General features: G+C 43.8%; 2 protein-coding genes across 10 annotated transcripts in view; one reads left to right on the top strand and one right to left on the bottom strand.

Moving 5' to 3' along the window:
* The window catches only part of PISD (phosphatidylserine decarboxylase), a 39,534-nt gene extending 27,059 nt beyond the window's left edge, over positions 1–12,475 (bottom strand). Inside the window, exons 1-2 of the mRNA XM_061602760.1 lie at positions 12,111–12,475; positions 3,151–3,248 (exon numbers count right to left, since the gene is read on the bottom strand). Coding sequence (XP_061458744.1) covers positions 3,151–3,248; positions 12,111–12,172 — 160 coding nt within the window. The 5' untranslated portion in view covers positions 12,173–12,475. The remainder of the gene's footprint in view (positions 1–3,150; positions 3,249–12,110) is intronic.
* The window catches only part of LOC133373245 (melanotransferrin-like), a 47,732-nt gene continuing 38,648 nt past the window's right edge, over positions 4,092–13,175 (top strand). For 3 of the 9 annotated variants that reach the window (XR_009759632.1, XM_061602734.1, XM_061602732.1), the window contains exons 1-2: positions 6,501–6,566; positions 9,188–9,371. Coding sequence is in view for 6 of the 9 variants with exons in the window: in XM_061602734.1 (XP_061458718.1) it covers positions 6,528–6,566; positions 9,188–9,371 (223 nt within the window). In the remaining 3 variants the exon portion in view is untranslated. Of the gene's footprint in view, positions 4,263–6,451; positions 6,603–8,786; positions 8,877–9,187; positions 9,372–13,175 lie in introns of those variants that run through there. The other 6 variants (XM_061602733.1, XM_061602735.1, XM_061602736.1 and 3 more) reach the window with 6 other exon arrangements.

The raw sequence follows: 13,175 nt of genomic DNA on the forward strand, positions 1-13,175 counted from the left end.
ATATTTTAAATGTTTGTTTCTTTGTAATGATTTCTGAAATTTTATTACTGTGCAAGATTTGTTTCTTTGCTACAATGGCAAGTGGCTATTTTCCAACATTGCAGCAGCCTAGAAACTGTAATGTCAAAAGGACAGAAAACAGCTATAGAGATAAAGAAATACAGGACTGACAATAACCCCTTTGTCTGCAGATGGACCTTCTGGCGTATCATGACATCAATTTTATTTTATTTTATTCTATTCTATTTTATTTTAGTTAAAAGGTTCAAAGTGAAAGCTGTGTGATTTGGTAGCAGAATGTCCTGTCCTGTCCTCGGTCTTCCCCACATCCATGTAAAATCAAAGAGAAGAACTCCCGCTCTTTCAAACTTTGGAGTTCTTATGTAGGGGGAAAGGGGGGAGAGATTACTGTGCTGCAATTTTAAATGAACTCTATAGTTATATTGCAGGCAAGATTTGTGGGGAAGGGCTGAAGCTGACCATAGCTTACAACAACCCAGCAATGTAGTCCACAGTTTTTATCCTCATGCTGCAGATTGGGAAGAGAGGATTACAACCATCCAGCAGTACAACCTTCACCAACCTGGTGCCATCCAGATGTTTTGGACGACAACTCCCTACACCCAGTACAAAACATCTGGAGGGCAATAGACTGGGGGAGTCTGCTCTTGTGTAACTACCACAAATCTGAATGGGGCCCAGGTTACAGCTCTCTAACGAAGACTTTAAGGGCTGCTACTTCTGGTTCCTTACTGGTGAAATATGCCACAGGTAGAGCTCCCCAGTGCAATGCTATGAGGTACACACTTTACCAAGATGCAGAGAGACAGCAGGATAACCTGTATGCTGGAATATACAGCTATTGCAAGTAAACAAATTTAATTAACAGTGTCCATGTATCTAAACTTCCTCAAATCGCCACAGAGCCATGATTTACAGAATACACGCTGCAGGTTGCAGCAAAGATCAATCTCGTTAAATTGCTCTCTCAAATTCTCCTCCCTCCCCCACCTCACAACATAAAGCCTCAGCCCAAGTGAATGCAGGAACATCTTGCAATTGTGCTTCTACTCCTCTAACAGGATGAATTGGAGATCCAAACGAAAGAAGAAAACTTGCAAGGGGGGGGGAGAAGAAACCTCATGTCACTCTAATCTTTCTCTGTCTCTATGCAAGCATAGATATTGCCATTCCACATTTCTTATTATGGCACAAGAAGAACCATCTTTCACTTCCCTGCTGCCACCTGCTGGACAGGAGGATGCATTAAGTATCAGTCTCCCTGGAATTGTTGGTGCATACTTCTCAATAGGCACACAGGCATATTATTTTTATTTATTTGATTTCTGACCTACTCTTCACCATGAAGTCCCAAGGCAGGTTACAACAATGTAAAAATAGGTTCAGCAGTGAGCCCACTGTGAAAGCACACTCATTGCAATTTAGACTCATGTGCCATCTTCTTTCTAGATCGGAAACCAGTTTTCCCAACTTGCAACTGATACTGAATTTGCACAGCACCGACTGGCCAGTCCTATGCCAATCACAAAGCCACCGTCCCTTTTGCACTGAAAGCGAACTAACATCCATCATATTATTCTGGGCTGTCTCTTCTCTTCTGGGGCCCCAGACACTGACACAACTAGAGAGCATATGGAAGAGGCCAAGTATTAGCTGCCTTGGGGAAATCTTCCTTGATTTGAAGACTTTAATACAATTTTTGTAAATGGTTTCAAGGGCTCAGGGAGCCAATGCTTTTGCACAACTAATGCAGCACTTCCTCTCTCTCTCTCTCTCTCTCTCTCACACACACACACACACACACACACACACAGGAGAGAGAAAGAGACTCTGCCTGAACATTATTGGGGTTGTTTTTGGCGGTCTGGCTCTGCAGGTGCCCCCACCAGGAACAGGGCTTTCTCCATGGTGGTGCTACATCTGTGGAACTCCCTCCCCAAATCCATTTGTTTAGGAATCGGCAAATCTGCCAGACTTGCTTTGGGCTGGACACCTCTGTACCTGAGGCAGAACAAAGACTGTATCTGTGTGTAACTACAGGAGCAATCTGTGTCCCGCCGTTTTTGCATATGAGGTCTCTTATTCAATTGAGAAGAAAATCAATCAAATAAGTTACAATACAGAAATAAATGTGCATATTATTTATGAATAAATTTTATTTTTAGCACAACAGCACCCAACCACAAAAACCTGTTCATTTGAAAAGGTGGAAGTTTTGTCCTTCAAAACATGTATATTTTATGTATAGAAATTTATGTATGAAAATCTCTGCAATGTACTTTCCTTCACTATGCCATTCATCAGAACTTGATCCATGCACCTACAGTAAAGGTGGAATTCAGCTGGTGTTACCACTCAGGCTTTGGCTCCGACAGAGGCATCCGCTAATGGAAGAGGAAGGGAGGCCATTTTTTATGATTCACCCCTCCCACTGCAACCTTCCACACCATCATGTACCCTGTTTTGGAGGGTCTCCCAACCATCTAGGGCAGATTTTCAGAGGACGCTGGAGGCTGCAGGCAGTAGGGTGGTGGTGGAAATCAGCAAAAGCCATCTTGCCACCTCTTCCATTAGCAGTCACTTCCACCGGATTAAAAGCCCTTGCACTCACACACAGGTACCAGATTAAATAAATAATGAACAATTCTGGCACGATTTGCAACAAATTCATTATCTAAGCCTACATCAACACCCGAACACTCAGACTGCATATACACGATGAGTACCTTCACATGTTTGATTCAGCAAGAACAAGACCAACAGGTTTAATTTTCATCTTATTCTAACGAAACAAGGACTTCCCAAGGGTGGTAATGAGAAATTAAACATCAAATATAGCAGCAGCAAGCAGCATGCCACCATCATCTTTACATAAATATCAAATATTATATTACAGGGCCGTGCCCCGTTCCAGGTATCAAAACCAGCTCTCTTGAACATGGTGCCTTCCTCACCCTCTCTTGCAAGAAGCTTCTTTTCTCCATTTCCTGTTTTATTTTCTAACCATGGTTTGCTGTGACATCTGAACTGACAAACTATGTTTAGTGCTGTGCTTCCACACCATAATATGTAATCATGGTTTGAAGTAGTCAGAGAAACAATTAGATTAAAATATATGAAGATTCTTACCAGTAAGGAAGAACGGGGAAAGTGGCTGCTTCCAAAGCACCAACATCTCCTTCATGGAATTATTCTCACGCCTCAAGATGCTACTGCTGAACAGGGTACTGGTGGGTACAAAGAACAGGAAAAATACATATAAATAACATCTATATAAGGCATGTACATCTAACTACACATATTCAGAAACCGAGGTACAAGTAATTATCTTCCTCAAGATGACAACGCAATGTTTAATTAATTTGTTTAACCCTAGCCCTGTGATCACTTGACTTACTTTACATTTTTTCATGTACTAGGGAGTGAATTTTAACCTTAATCCAAAACTTGGAACACTTGAGTTATCTAGACCTACAATTGTACTTTTAACTTGATTTCTTCCAAATTACTATCTCCAGGCAGTAAAATATACACTAGTCACAATTTCTACCCTTCAAGCTATGATGATTGGTTATATTTTGTCTGTGATTTTAAAACATGTAATTAAGATTCAACGTACTTTGTTTTATACTGTCCTGCTTTGCATGTCACATTAAACCATAGTTCATGTTTAACTATGGTTCAATGTGAATGAGCAGCATGCTCGTATTTACTGCTCAGAAGTCTCCTCTTTGCTTCTCCTGCAACCCTATCCACACAGGGAGCAACAGACAACAAGCCTTGAATTGTTGTGTCACGTGAACCTGGCTTTTTTTCCCCCCCCATTCCAAACAAACTAGTCCTGGCTTGTTCTTGGCTTACCACTCATTGTTTATTTGGGGAAAACAAACCATGAGCCCAAGCTCCAACAACACAAGCCAAGGCTTGTGGTTTGTTGCTCCTGGCACAGCATGGCAGAAGTGAAGCCTGGACTTTTGAACTGTGTGTACCAGCACACTGCTTATTCACACTGAAACATAGTTGAACATTAACTATGGTTTAACACGATATGCAAACACAGCCATTATGTATTAATGCAAGACAGGTGGTAAATGGTTCCCAGCTGACTACAGTAGAAAACGTGGGGAGGATAAATCATCACAGCATGGACTCTTCCAGGAGACCCATGGTGACAAAGAACACAGGCTGAAGACAGACAGCAGAGAGTTCCAGCTAATTCAGGGCACAACACAGGCAGAAGGGTAAGCATACAAGGCAACTTTTTGTGGCCTGTGATCATTCACTGTTTATCTGTTTTCCTACAGAGAGGAGACAGCCAAAGTTGAGCACTCATACCTCCTTGTTAATATTAGTGGACGGGTTAACCAGACACTTTTTAAATATTGAAACCTTAACCAGTTGGCCTTAAAACTGTTTCTCTTGAGCTGGGCCATGTTTTGTTCTGCTTGTTCTTAGCTGTCTCTGCTGTTTTACTGTTTCAGGGTTTTGTTCCTTGTACTGTTTCAACATTATTGATTTTATCTCATGCCTTTTTGTATACCACCCAAATATCCAAAGATATGCCATATCAGGCATGTTTTAAAGGGCTAATTTCATCGGCTTTGGGTGGCAGGATCAGAACTGCATTTTATTATTTTAAGTCCAACTTTTCCTGCCTTCTGCAGACTTTCCAAAGAGTCTTTGTCACCTTGCTCCTTCTTCTCTTTTTAACTGAGGGCAAATTTAGCACTAAGGAAATATAGGAAAGAGCGCCTGCAGCCCTGACCTTTTCAGTCCCTTCTGTCTTGAAGCCAGCAGCAGAGTTCATATCCATTTTAAACCCATCAACCCTGATGTGCTAAGAAAACCTATAATAGCAAGGAGGAAAGAAAACTACTGCAGCCAAGTGAACACCCTCTTGTTAACTCTGATAAGGTTCTGCAACGTGATCAACTCCAAAGGGACCCCGTGACCTGACAAGATGGAAACTATTACACTTAAGTACATTCAAGATCCAAAACCTACTCCTAATCAAAGTATCTGAATTACGTTTGGCCTCCTACAAAATTGTTTCCTGAATTGCAGCCAATTTTCTTTGTCTCACAACACTGGATGGGAGTCTCAGAGAATCAACCCTTGCCATTATAGCCTTGCTCCGAGTTCAGTTTCATGCATGACAAATAGATGAAAACTAAGAACTGGTTTTTGCATGATGAACAGCAAAATGCATGTCATTTTGACAGGTGAGGTGTGTATAGGGGAAGGAGGATAGGCATACTACTGAAATCCCCCCAAGGCGTGGGGTGGGGAAGAACATAAGAAAGGCCTGTCTTCCAGATCAAACCAAAGGCCCATCAAGCCCAGCATCCTGTTCTCACAGTGACCAACAGGATGCTCGAATAGGAAGGCCACAAGCAGGACTTGAGGGCAACAGCAATTGTCTCCCCACTTGTAACTCCCAGCAACTGCTATACAGAAGCATATGGCCTGACACGGGAGATAGTCTACAGTCACTGGTAGCCTTATTCTCCATGAATTTGTCTAACACCCTTTTACAGCCATTCAAGTTGGTGGCCATCTTGTGGTAGAATAGTCCAGTTAATTATGCACTGTGTGAAGAAATGCAACTCTGTGCATACTGCAACCTGCACATGCAGACACACACATGTCTCAACACACAAACCGTGCCAAGGAGGTCCCTGTTGCTAGATGCTGGACCACCCAGTCAGGGATGGGAGAAAGTTCTTGTACCACAATGGTACCCAAATGCAAAGCTTTACCATTTGTCATAGGTGTGGCTGGGGTGGGGAGGATGAGGCACTCAAGGACATTGTTAAGATGGGAACTAAACCCAATTCCTGCCTCATGTGACACCCCCCCTCAAGTTTGGGGCATGCCCCAGATTGGTTGCTCTGGCTCACAGAATTCCATGGGGGCTACACATTTTACAGGCCTTCCATCTGTTCACCTGCATTGCAAACTATGCTGCTGATAACAATTACAGATTATGAACCCAGGTCTCCTAGCACTAAGCACTGTGCTGTGCTACATTCACTAAAATTATTAAAACTACTCTACTCATAAATTAATATGTGTGAGATAAAGTTTCTCCAGGACTTCAATGGATTTAAACAGCTACGTGCATTTCAGCTGCTAATGAGAGATGTCTCTAAAGTGCTACTGAAAAGCTTTGAACAAGATCTCCCCCACGACCCCACCAAGAATAAATAACTAGTTGGGCCTGTATATAAAACCTCCACAGAGGGAGATCAGAATGTTCTGGTCCCTTGTAGCAGTCAAGGGCGTCTTCCCTTGCCAGGAAGCCAGCTCACATTACAGGGTCCTTAGAGCCAAATGAGATGCTATGACAGATCAATGCATTTATTTATTTATTTATTACATTTATACCCCATCTTTCTTTCAACCTAACTTATACCCCATATTTCTACAGAAACTGTACTCAAGACAGCTCCCAATTTATAGAATAATGGACACAAGGACCAGGGTCCCCCACTCCCACCTGTGGAATGCTCTCCCTGTGGTCCATGGACAACTGCCTCATTCAGGTAGTCTCCAGCCTGCCTGTGCATTTGTATTTGAAGGTGGGAAATGGTACATCCATCACTCTGAATATTCATAATGATTTTTAATTGTATTTTAATTGTTTTTTATTTCTTATATTGTATTACTATTTGAATTCTATGGAATTACAATTGCTGCAACAGGCAGCAAATCATTAAGTGGTCCGCCAAGACCCTCAGCAATTTTCAAGTGGTCCACAGGGGGAAAAGTTTGAGAATCGCTACCCTAGAAAGGCTTGCCTGGTGCATACATTAACAATTTCTCAGCCACAGGCAAAAACTTCCTTGTTCTCTCAAGGCTTTTAAAACATTTTGTCATCACTGATATTATTTAATTATTTAGTATCATTTATTTGGGTTTCTATAGAAGGGCTTTTGTATGTGAGTTGAACTGTGTCGAGGGCTGGCATTTGATTTAGGCTGAAGCGGATTTTTTGGTTGGAATGCTGCCCTGGGATCCTTCGGGAGGAAAGGTGGGATAGAAATTAAACAAACAAATAAAATTTAACAAATAATGAGCTAATGCTCCCCCTCCCTTCTCCTGTGTTCATGCCCCTACCCTACTTCTTCCACATAGCCAGGAGGAGTTGTTGGGAAGGTTTTGCTTTTAGTTAACTGCGGTTTGTCCAGATAGGCAAACTGTAGTAAACATTAGCTATGGTTAGTTTAAAACAATCCAACTTCAAACCATGGCTTCTAAACCTGTAGCTTTGGAAACCACCATTTGAAGTTGGCTTATTTTAAACTAGCCACAGTTAATGTTAACCACATTGTGCTAGTTCTGACAAAATTACAGACAGTGGTTAACCAAAAGCAAAAGATTCCAAACTCCTCCTTTCAGCTGTGCAGAAGAAGAGGGGCGCACGTTAGCTGACTAGGCTTATTAATTTAGGCCAGAATGTTAATTCTGTTTTAGGTCCAAGCATGGCAGAGCTGATTAGTCCTCTTTTGAGCACATGTTGACCAAGATCGTCTCCCCTACAGGTTCTACTTGAAGGCTGAAATGAAGAGGGTATAACTAATTCAGTAACATAGTTCACAGGAACCCAACCACCTCTTCCCCAGTCTCCTGAGATAAGAGAGAGTGAAGATGGGAGGATGAGCCAAAAAAGTCTAATCCCTCTGTGCTCCCAATGACCTACAGTTAGGATGATGGGGAAATAGTCCAAGCCAAATGTTATCTATTCCCAGTGACCTGATTGTGTGTATATATGATAGCAATAGGATGCTCACGCAAGAGTCCAAACCCTGCACTATAAATGGAAACGATGTGAAAGAGGGTCAATGGTTCAGAGTTCTTCCAGATAGGCTCTTCTGCCCTCTGTGACTCCAGAGTGGGAGGGCACATCCAAGGCACTCAAAACAACAACTCTATCCACCCACTTACAGTTCTCCAACATTTGAGAAGAAAATTAATATGCTCACTTTAAAGTGATGAGCAGTGATTTTTTAAAGTACCCCAGAAAGGCCCTGCTGGATTAGACCAAAGACCCATCTAGTCCAGCATCCTATTTCTATAAGTAGCCAGTAACAGCTCCAAGAAGCCCACAAACAGGCATGACAACAACAGCTTTTCCCATTTGTTCACCCACACCCCATAACTGGTACTGTATCTGGCAACATGCAGTCTATGAATACCAAGGCTCTATCATGGCTAATCACCATTGACAGACTTATTCCCCCGTGCTATTAAATTAGTCATGCAAAAAAATACTTCCAGTAGATATTCAGATATGCACAGATTAAGAGATTTTACGTTTTTGACTTTAAAAATACACGAACACTTCCATCAAGAAAGTAATTTCTTGCCCTTGGATACCATAACTATTTGCCGTCACACATTCACTGCGATCATACATACATGTCTGCTCAGAAATAAAGCCCACTAAGTTGAGCAGGGTTTACTCACAAGTACCTGTGCCCAGAATTGCCACCAAAATCTCATTCTTATTAGAGCGCAATTCCAAGCACAGTTATTCAATCAAACCCCGTTTAATTCAGCAGGACTTACTTCTGAGTAAACATGCTTACAAACACCTAAAGCCTGAAAATGTGCACACACTAACTTGTGAAAAAGTGCCATGCAACTCAGTGGGACTGTCTTCCAAGTTAAACATGCCGGGATGGGGTTAGGATGTAACTCTCCCCAACAGTTAAGAACATTAAGGCATGCAGCTTTAACATACACACTTTGTTTTTCTTAAGAGCTGTTGAAATGCAGTTTGCACTGGCAAAATGTTGAAGAACCAGAGCTCAAAACAGGATGGAAAAGAAATTATGATGCCAGGCAAGCAGGTACAGTTGGTCAGGAACACAAAACTGGCACAATATACCCAGCTGCATATATCCCAGAAGCCCTTTGAGAGTACTGAAGTCTCTCTGGAGTAAAGATCCTGATGCAACATTTTATAATGTCTTCACCATGCCAATTCAGCGGCAGGGGAGGAGGGAGAACCAGGCTATGTTGACAAGGAAGCTACTAACTTTGGGTTTTATTCCCTACTAGAAGGAAAGTCTTATGTTGTGGTGTTTTTATCATCTCTGCCATTGTACTTTCATTACTGTGTTTTGTTTTTAACACTATTCTATTTTTCTGCTTCTTTGAGCCACCCAGAGAGAATATGCAGATGAATGGCCATAGAAAGTCTATCATTATTATTTCACAGAGGCCATTTCCCCCAAATCCTCCAAAATGGACTAGGGCCCAACTGGCCCACACTGCAAGGGGAGCGAAAAAGCAGGCATGTGGCTGGGGCTTCCCTTGTGCCAGGGCTCACCACAAGGACCCTTGTAAGTAAGCCTTAAACGTCTGTCACTGGAGGAAGGCCCCTGCCTCCTGTTCCCTCCATTCCTGTTTTCTATACTGTAAACCCCTCAGGGCAGAGACCCCCTCCCATGCTCTCCTCTTTTGGTAAAGCAACATGGATGGTCCTAGAGACAAATAAAACGAAACTACTACAGCAGCAGGGGCTCAAGTGTCCCTGAGCAAGGATAGAGTGCATTTCCCTCACCACTCAACAAGGCACCCTTTACCCTTCAGGCACTGACTTCACCCAGCCTTTTCCTGGAGTGGGATTTCCCCCAGGTATCATTCAACTTGAATTATGGCTGCACGCACACCTTGCCTTTAAAGGACAGGACTTTCCCCCAGATTACTGCAGCTCGCCCCTCACAAACTACACTTCCCAGGTTTCTTTGTGGGAAATAATGTGATTTTTATACAAGTATCTATGTGGTGCCCACTGCCTTAACCGTACTCGCAGACTCCTGGGTCTACTCTGAGTCGGATACAACCCTGGATTTATTTTCGCGATGGCATATTGTACTCTCCAGAGCCGGTGTATTGATTAAGGTGTTGGACTGCGACCTGGGAGACCCGGGTTCGAATCCCCACACAGCCATGAAGCTCCCTGGGTGACCTTGGGCAGCCACTGCCTCTTAGCCTCATGAAGACCCCATTCATGGGGTTGCTGTAAGTCGGGATCGGCTCGAGGGCAATACACACACACATTGTACTCTCTTCCTTCTTTTAACGTTGAATGGCGCTTTAGAATTCTCTCCTCCTCAAGCTTCTTATTTAAAGCTCTCCAATAAACTGGTAGAAAACCTGGAAAAACCTGGAAAACTGGTAGAAAGTATTATTAAAGCTAGATTAACTAAGCACATAGGAGAACAAGCCTTGCTGAAGCAGAGCCAGCATGGCTTCTGCAAGGGAAAGTCCTGTCTCAGTAACCTATTAGAATTCTTTGAGAGTGTCAACAAGCATATAGATAGAGGTGATCCAGTGGACATAGTGTACTTAGACTTTCAAAAAGCGTTTGACAAGGTACCTCACCAAAGGCTTCTGAGGAAGCTTAGCAGTCATGGAATAAGAGGAGAGGTCCTCTTGTGGATAAGAAATTGGTTAAGAAGCAGAAAGCAGAAAGTAGGAATAAACGGACAGTTCTCCCAATGGAGGGCTGTAGAAAGTGGAGTCCCTCAAGGATCGGTATTGGGACCTGTACTTTTCAACTTGTGCATTAATGACCTAGAATTAGGAGTGAGCAGTGAAGTGGCCAAGTTTGCTGATGACACTAAATTGTTCAGGGTTGTTAAAACAAAAAGGGATTGCGAAGAGCTCCAAAAAGACCTCTCCAAACTGAGTGAATGGGCGGAAAAATGGCAAATGCAATTCAATATAAACAAGTGTAAAATTATGCATATTGGAGCAAAAAATCTGAATTTCACATATACGCTCATGGGGTCTGAACTGGCGGTGACCGACCAGGAGAGAGACCTCGGGGTTGTGGTGGACAGCACGATGAAAATGTCGACCCAGTGTGCGGCAGCTGTGAAAAAGGCAAATTCCATGCTAGCGATAACTAGGAAAGGTATTGAAAATAAAACAGCCGATATCATAATGCCATTGTATAAATCTATGGTGCGGCCGCATTTGGAATACTGTGTACAGTTCTGGTCGCCTCATCTCAAAAAGGATATTCTAGAGTTGGAAAAGGTTCAGAAGAGGGCAACCAGAATGATCAAGGGGATGGAGCGACTCCCTTACGAGGAAAGGTTGCAGCATTTGGGGCTTTTTAGTTTAGAGAAAAGGCAGGTCAGAGGAGACATGATAGAAGTGTATAAAATTATGCATGGCATTGAGAAAGTGGATAGAGAAAAGTTCTTCTCCCTCTCTCATAATACTAGAACTCGTGGACATTCAAAGAAGCTGAATGTTGGAAGATTCAGGACAGACAAAAGGAAGTACTTCTTTACTCAGCTCATAGTTAAACGATGGAATTTGCTCCCACAAGATGCAGTAATGGCCACCAGCTTGGATGGCTTTAAAAGAAGATTAGACAAATTCATGGAGGACAGGGCTATCAATGGCTACTAGCCGTGATGGCTGTGCTCTGCCAGCCTAGTCAGAGGCAGCATGCTTCTGAAAACCAGTTGCCGGAAGCCTCAGGAGGGGAGAGTGTTCTTGCACTCGGGTCCTGCTTGCGGGCTTCCCCCCAGGCACCTGGTTGGCCACTGTGAGAACAGGATGCTGGACTAGATGGGCCACTGGCCTGATCCAGCAGGTTCTTCTTATGTTCTTAATAAGTCAGTTAACTATAATCCCAGTCCCAATCTGCGTCTGTGCTAGAATTGCTTTTTAAGATGTTTTTCAAAGCTGGTTTCTTTTCTTTTCTTTTTTAAGATGCTTTGTTTTAATCGTTTTTAAAAGGTCTCTTGTTTAAACATATTTTAAAGCCTTTTGTTTTTAAGGCGTTTTAAAGTTCTTTCAGTGTTTTTGCTCGCCGCCTCGGGCGCCTCCGGGGAGGGAGGGAGAGAGGGAGGGTGGGACAGAAACCCCATAAACAAATGAGCCGTCAGCTGCGAGGCCCCTTCCCTCCGGCCAGCCACGTCCTTCCCTCTCTCGTGTCCTGTCAGAGGCGCCCCTCGCCACACGCCCCGCCGCCGCCGCTGCCTGCCTGCCTGCCTCCCGCCCCCCTCGAGGGCCAGCCCCTCCATCCATGCGGGCCGAGAGAAGGCTCCGCGCGGTACCTGCTCCTGCCGCCCGCCCTCGCGCACGCCACGCGCAGGGCCGCCGCCGCCGCCGCCGCCATCTTGGCGCCGCTCTCTGTCTCTCTCGGGCGGCCGGTGGGTGCAGCGGCGACGGAAGAAGGAGAGCCGCCCGCAGCGCTCGCTCTTTTGCCTCGCCGGCGTCTCCTCGCGGCGGGCGGGCGGGCGGGCGCAGAAGGCGGGACTGGGCGGGCGTCCCGGGGCCTGGCGGCGCTCTTGGGCCGGGCGTCCCCCGTGAGGAGAAGCCGCCCTGGCCTCTGCGGCTGATTCGTGCCTGCGCGAGCGAGGGGAGCGAAGTCCCCGAGCTCCCCGGTCTCTCCTCTCACGCCTAGGAGGGTTGACCACGACGGTCATCGCACAAAACGGCGCCAGGCGCGACTTCCATACCTTAAAACAATGAATACATCGACTATTACCAATGATTTATCATGCTTTGGAGTGGCGAATATCAGGGCTGCATACAGTCCTCAGTGCGTTTGCTTTATTGTCAACCTACCTCTCAGTTATTATTATTATTAATGTCTCCTGATAAAAAATGTCTGTAGGCCGCTTACGTACACATCTTAAAACAACCAGTTATTACCCATTTTTGTCATGTTTTGGAATTACAGCTACCATGACAACACACAACCTTATTTGCCTTATTGTGAATTTATATTTCAGATTATTATTAGTATTTAGTTTGATGCTTAATACCAAACGTGCCTATGTGACTTACGTACACAATTTAAAACAGCCAACAAATCAATTATTACCAATACCAATGTATGTTTTGGAGCGACATACGACAACATACATAGATACAACTATCTAATAATGTGTGAGCTTTATTATAAACTTAGCTTTCAGTTTTTCTATTCTGTATAAGTAATGAGAAACCACTTCTGTATTGAACTATGGATTTAATAATAAAATAAAAATAACCAAGTTTAACAAAAAAAAACATACATATATCCACACACTTGCACAGAGAGAGAGAGAGAGAATCATGAAAATAATATTTTCCCCTGAAAAGGCTGAGAGAGAGGTCATGCCATGGGGTAGAAA

Source organism: Rhineura floridana, chromosome 19 (assembly GCF_030035675.1).
Source record: "Rhineura floridana isolate rRhiFlo1 chromosome 19, rRhiFlo1.hap2, whole genome shotgun sequence".
Lineage (NCBI taxonomy): Eukaryota > Metazoa > Chordata > Lepidosauria > Squamata > Rhineuridae > Rhineura > Rhineura floridana.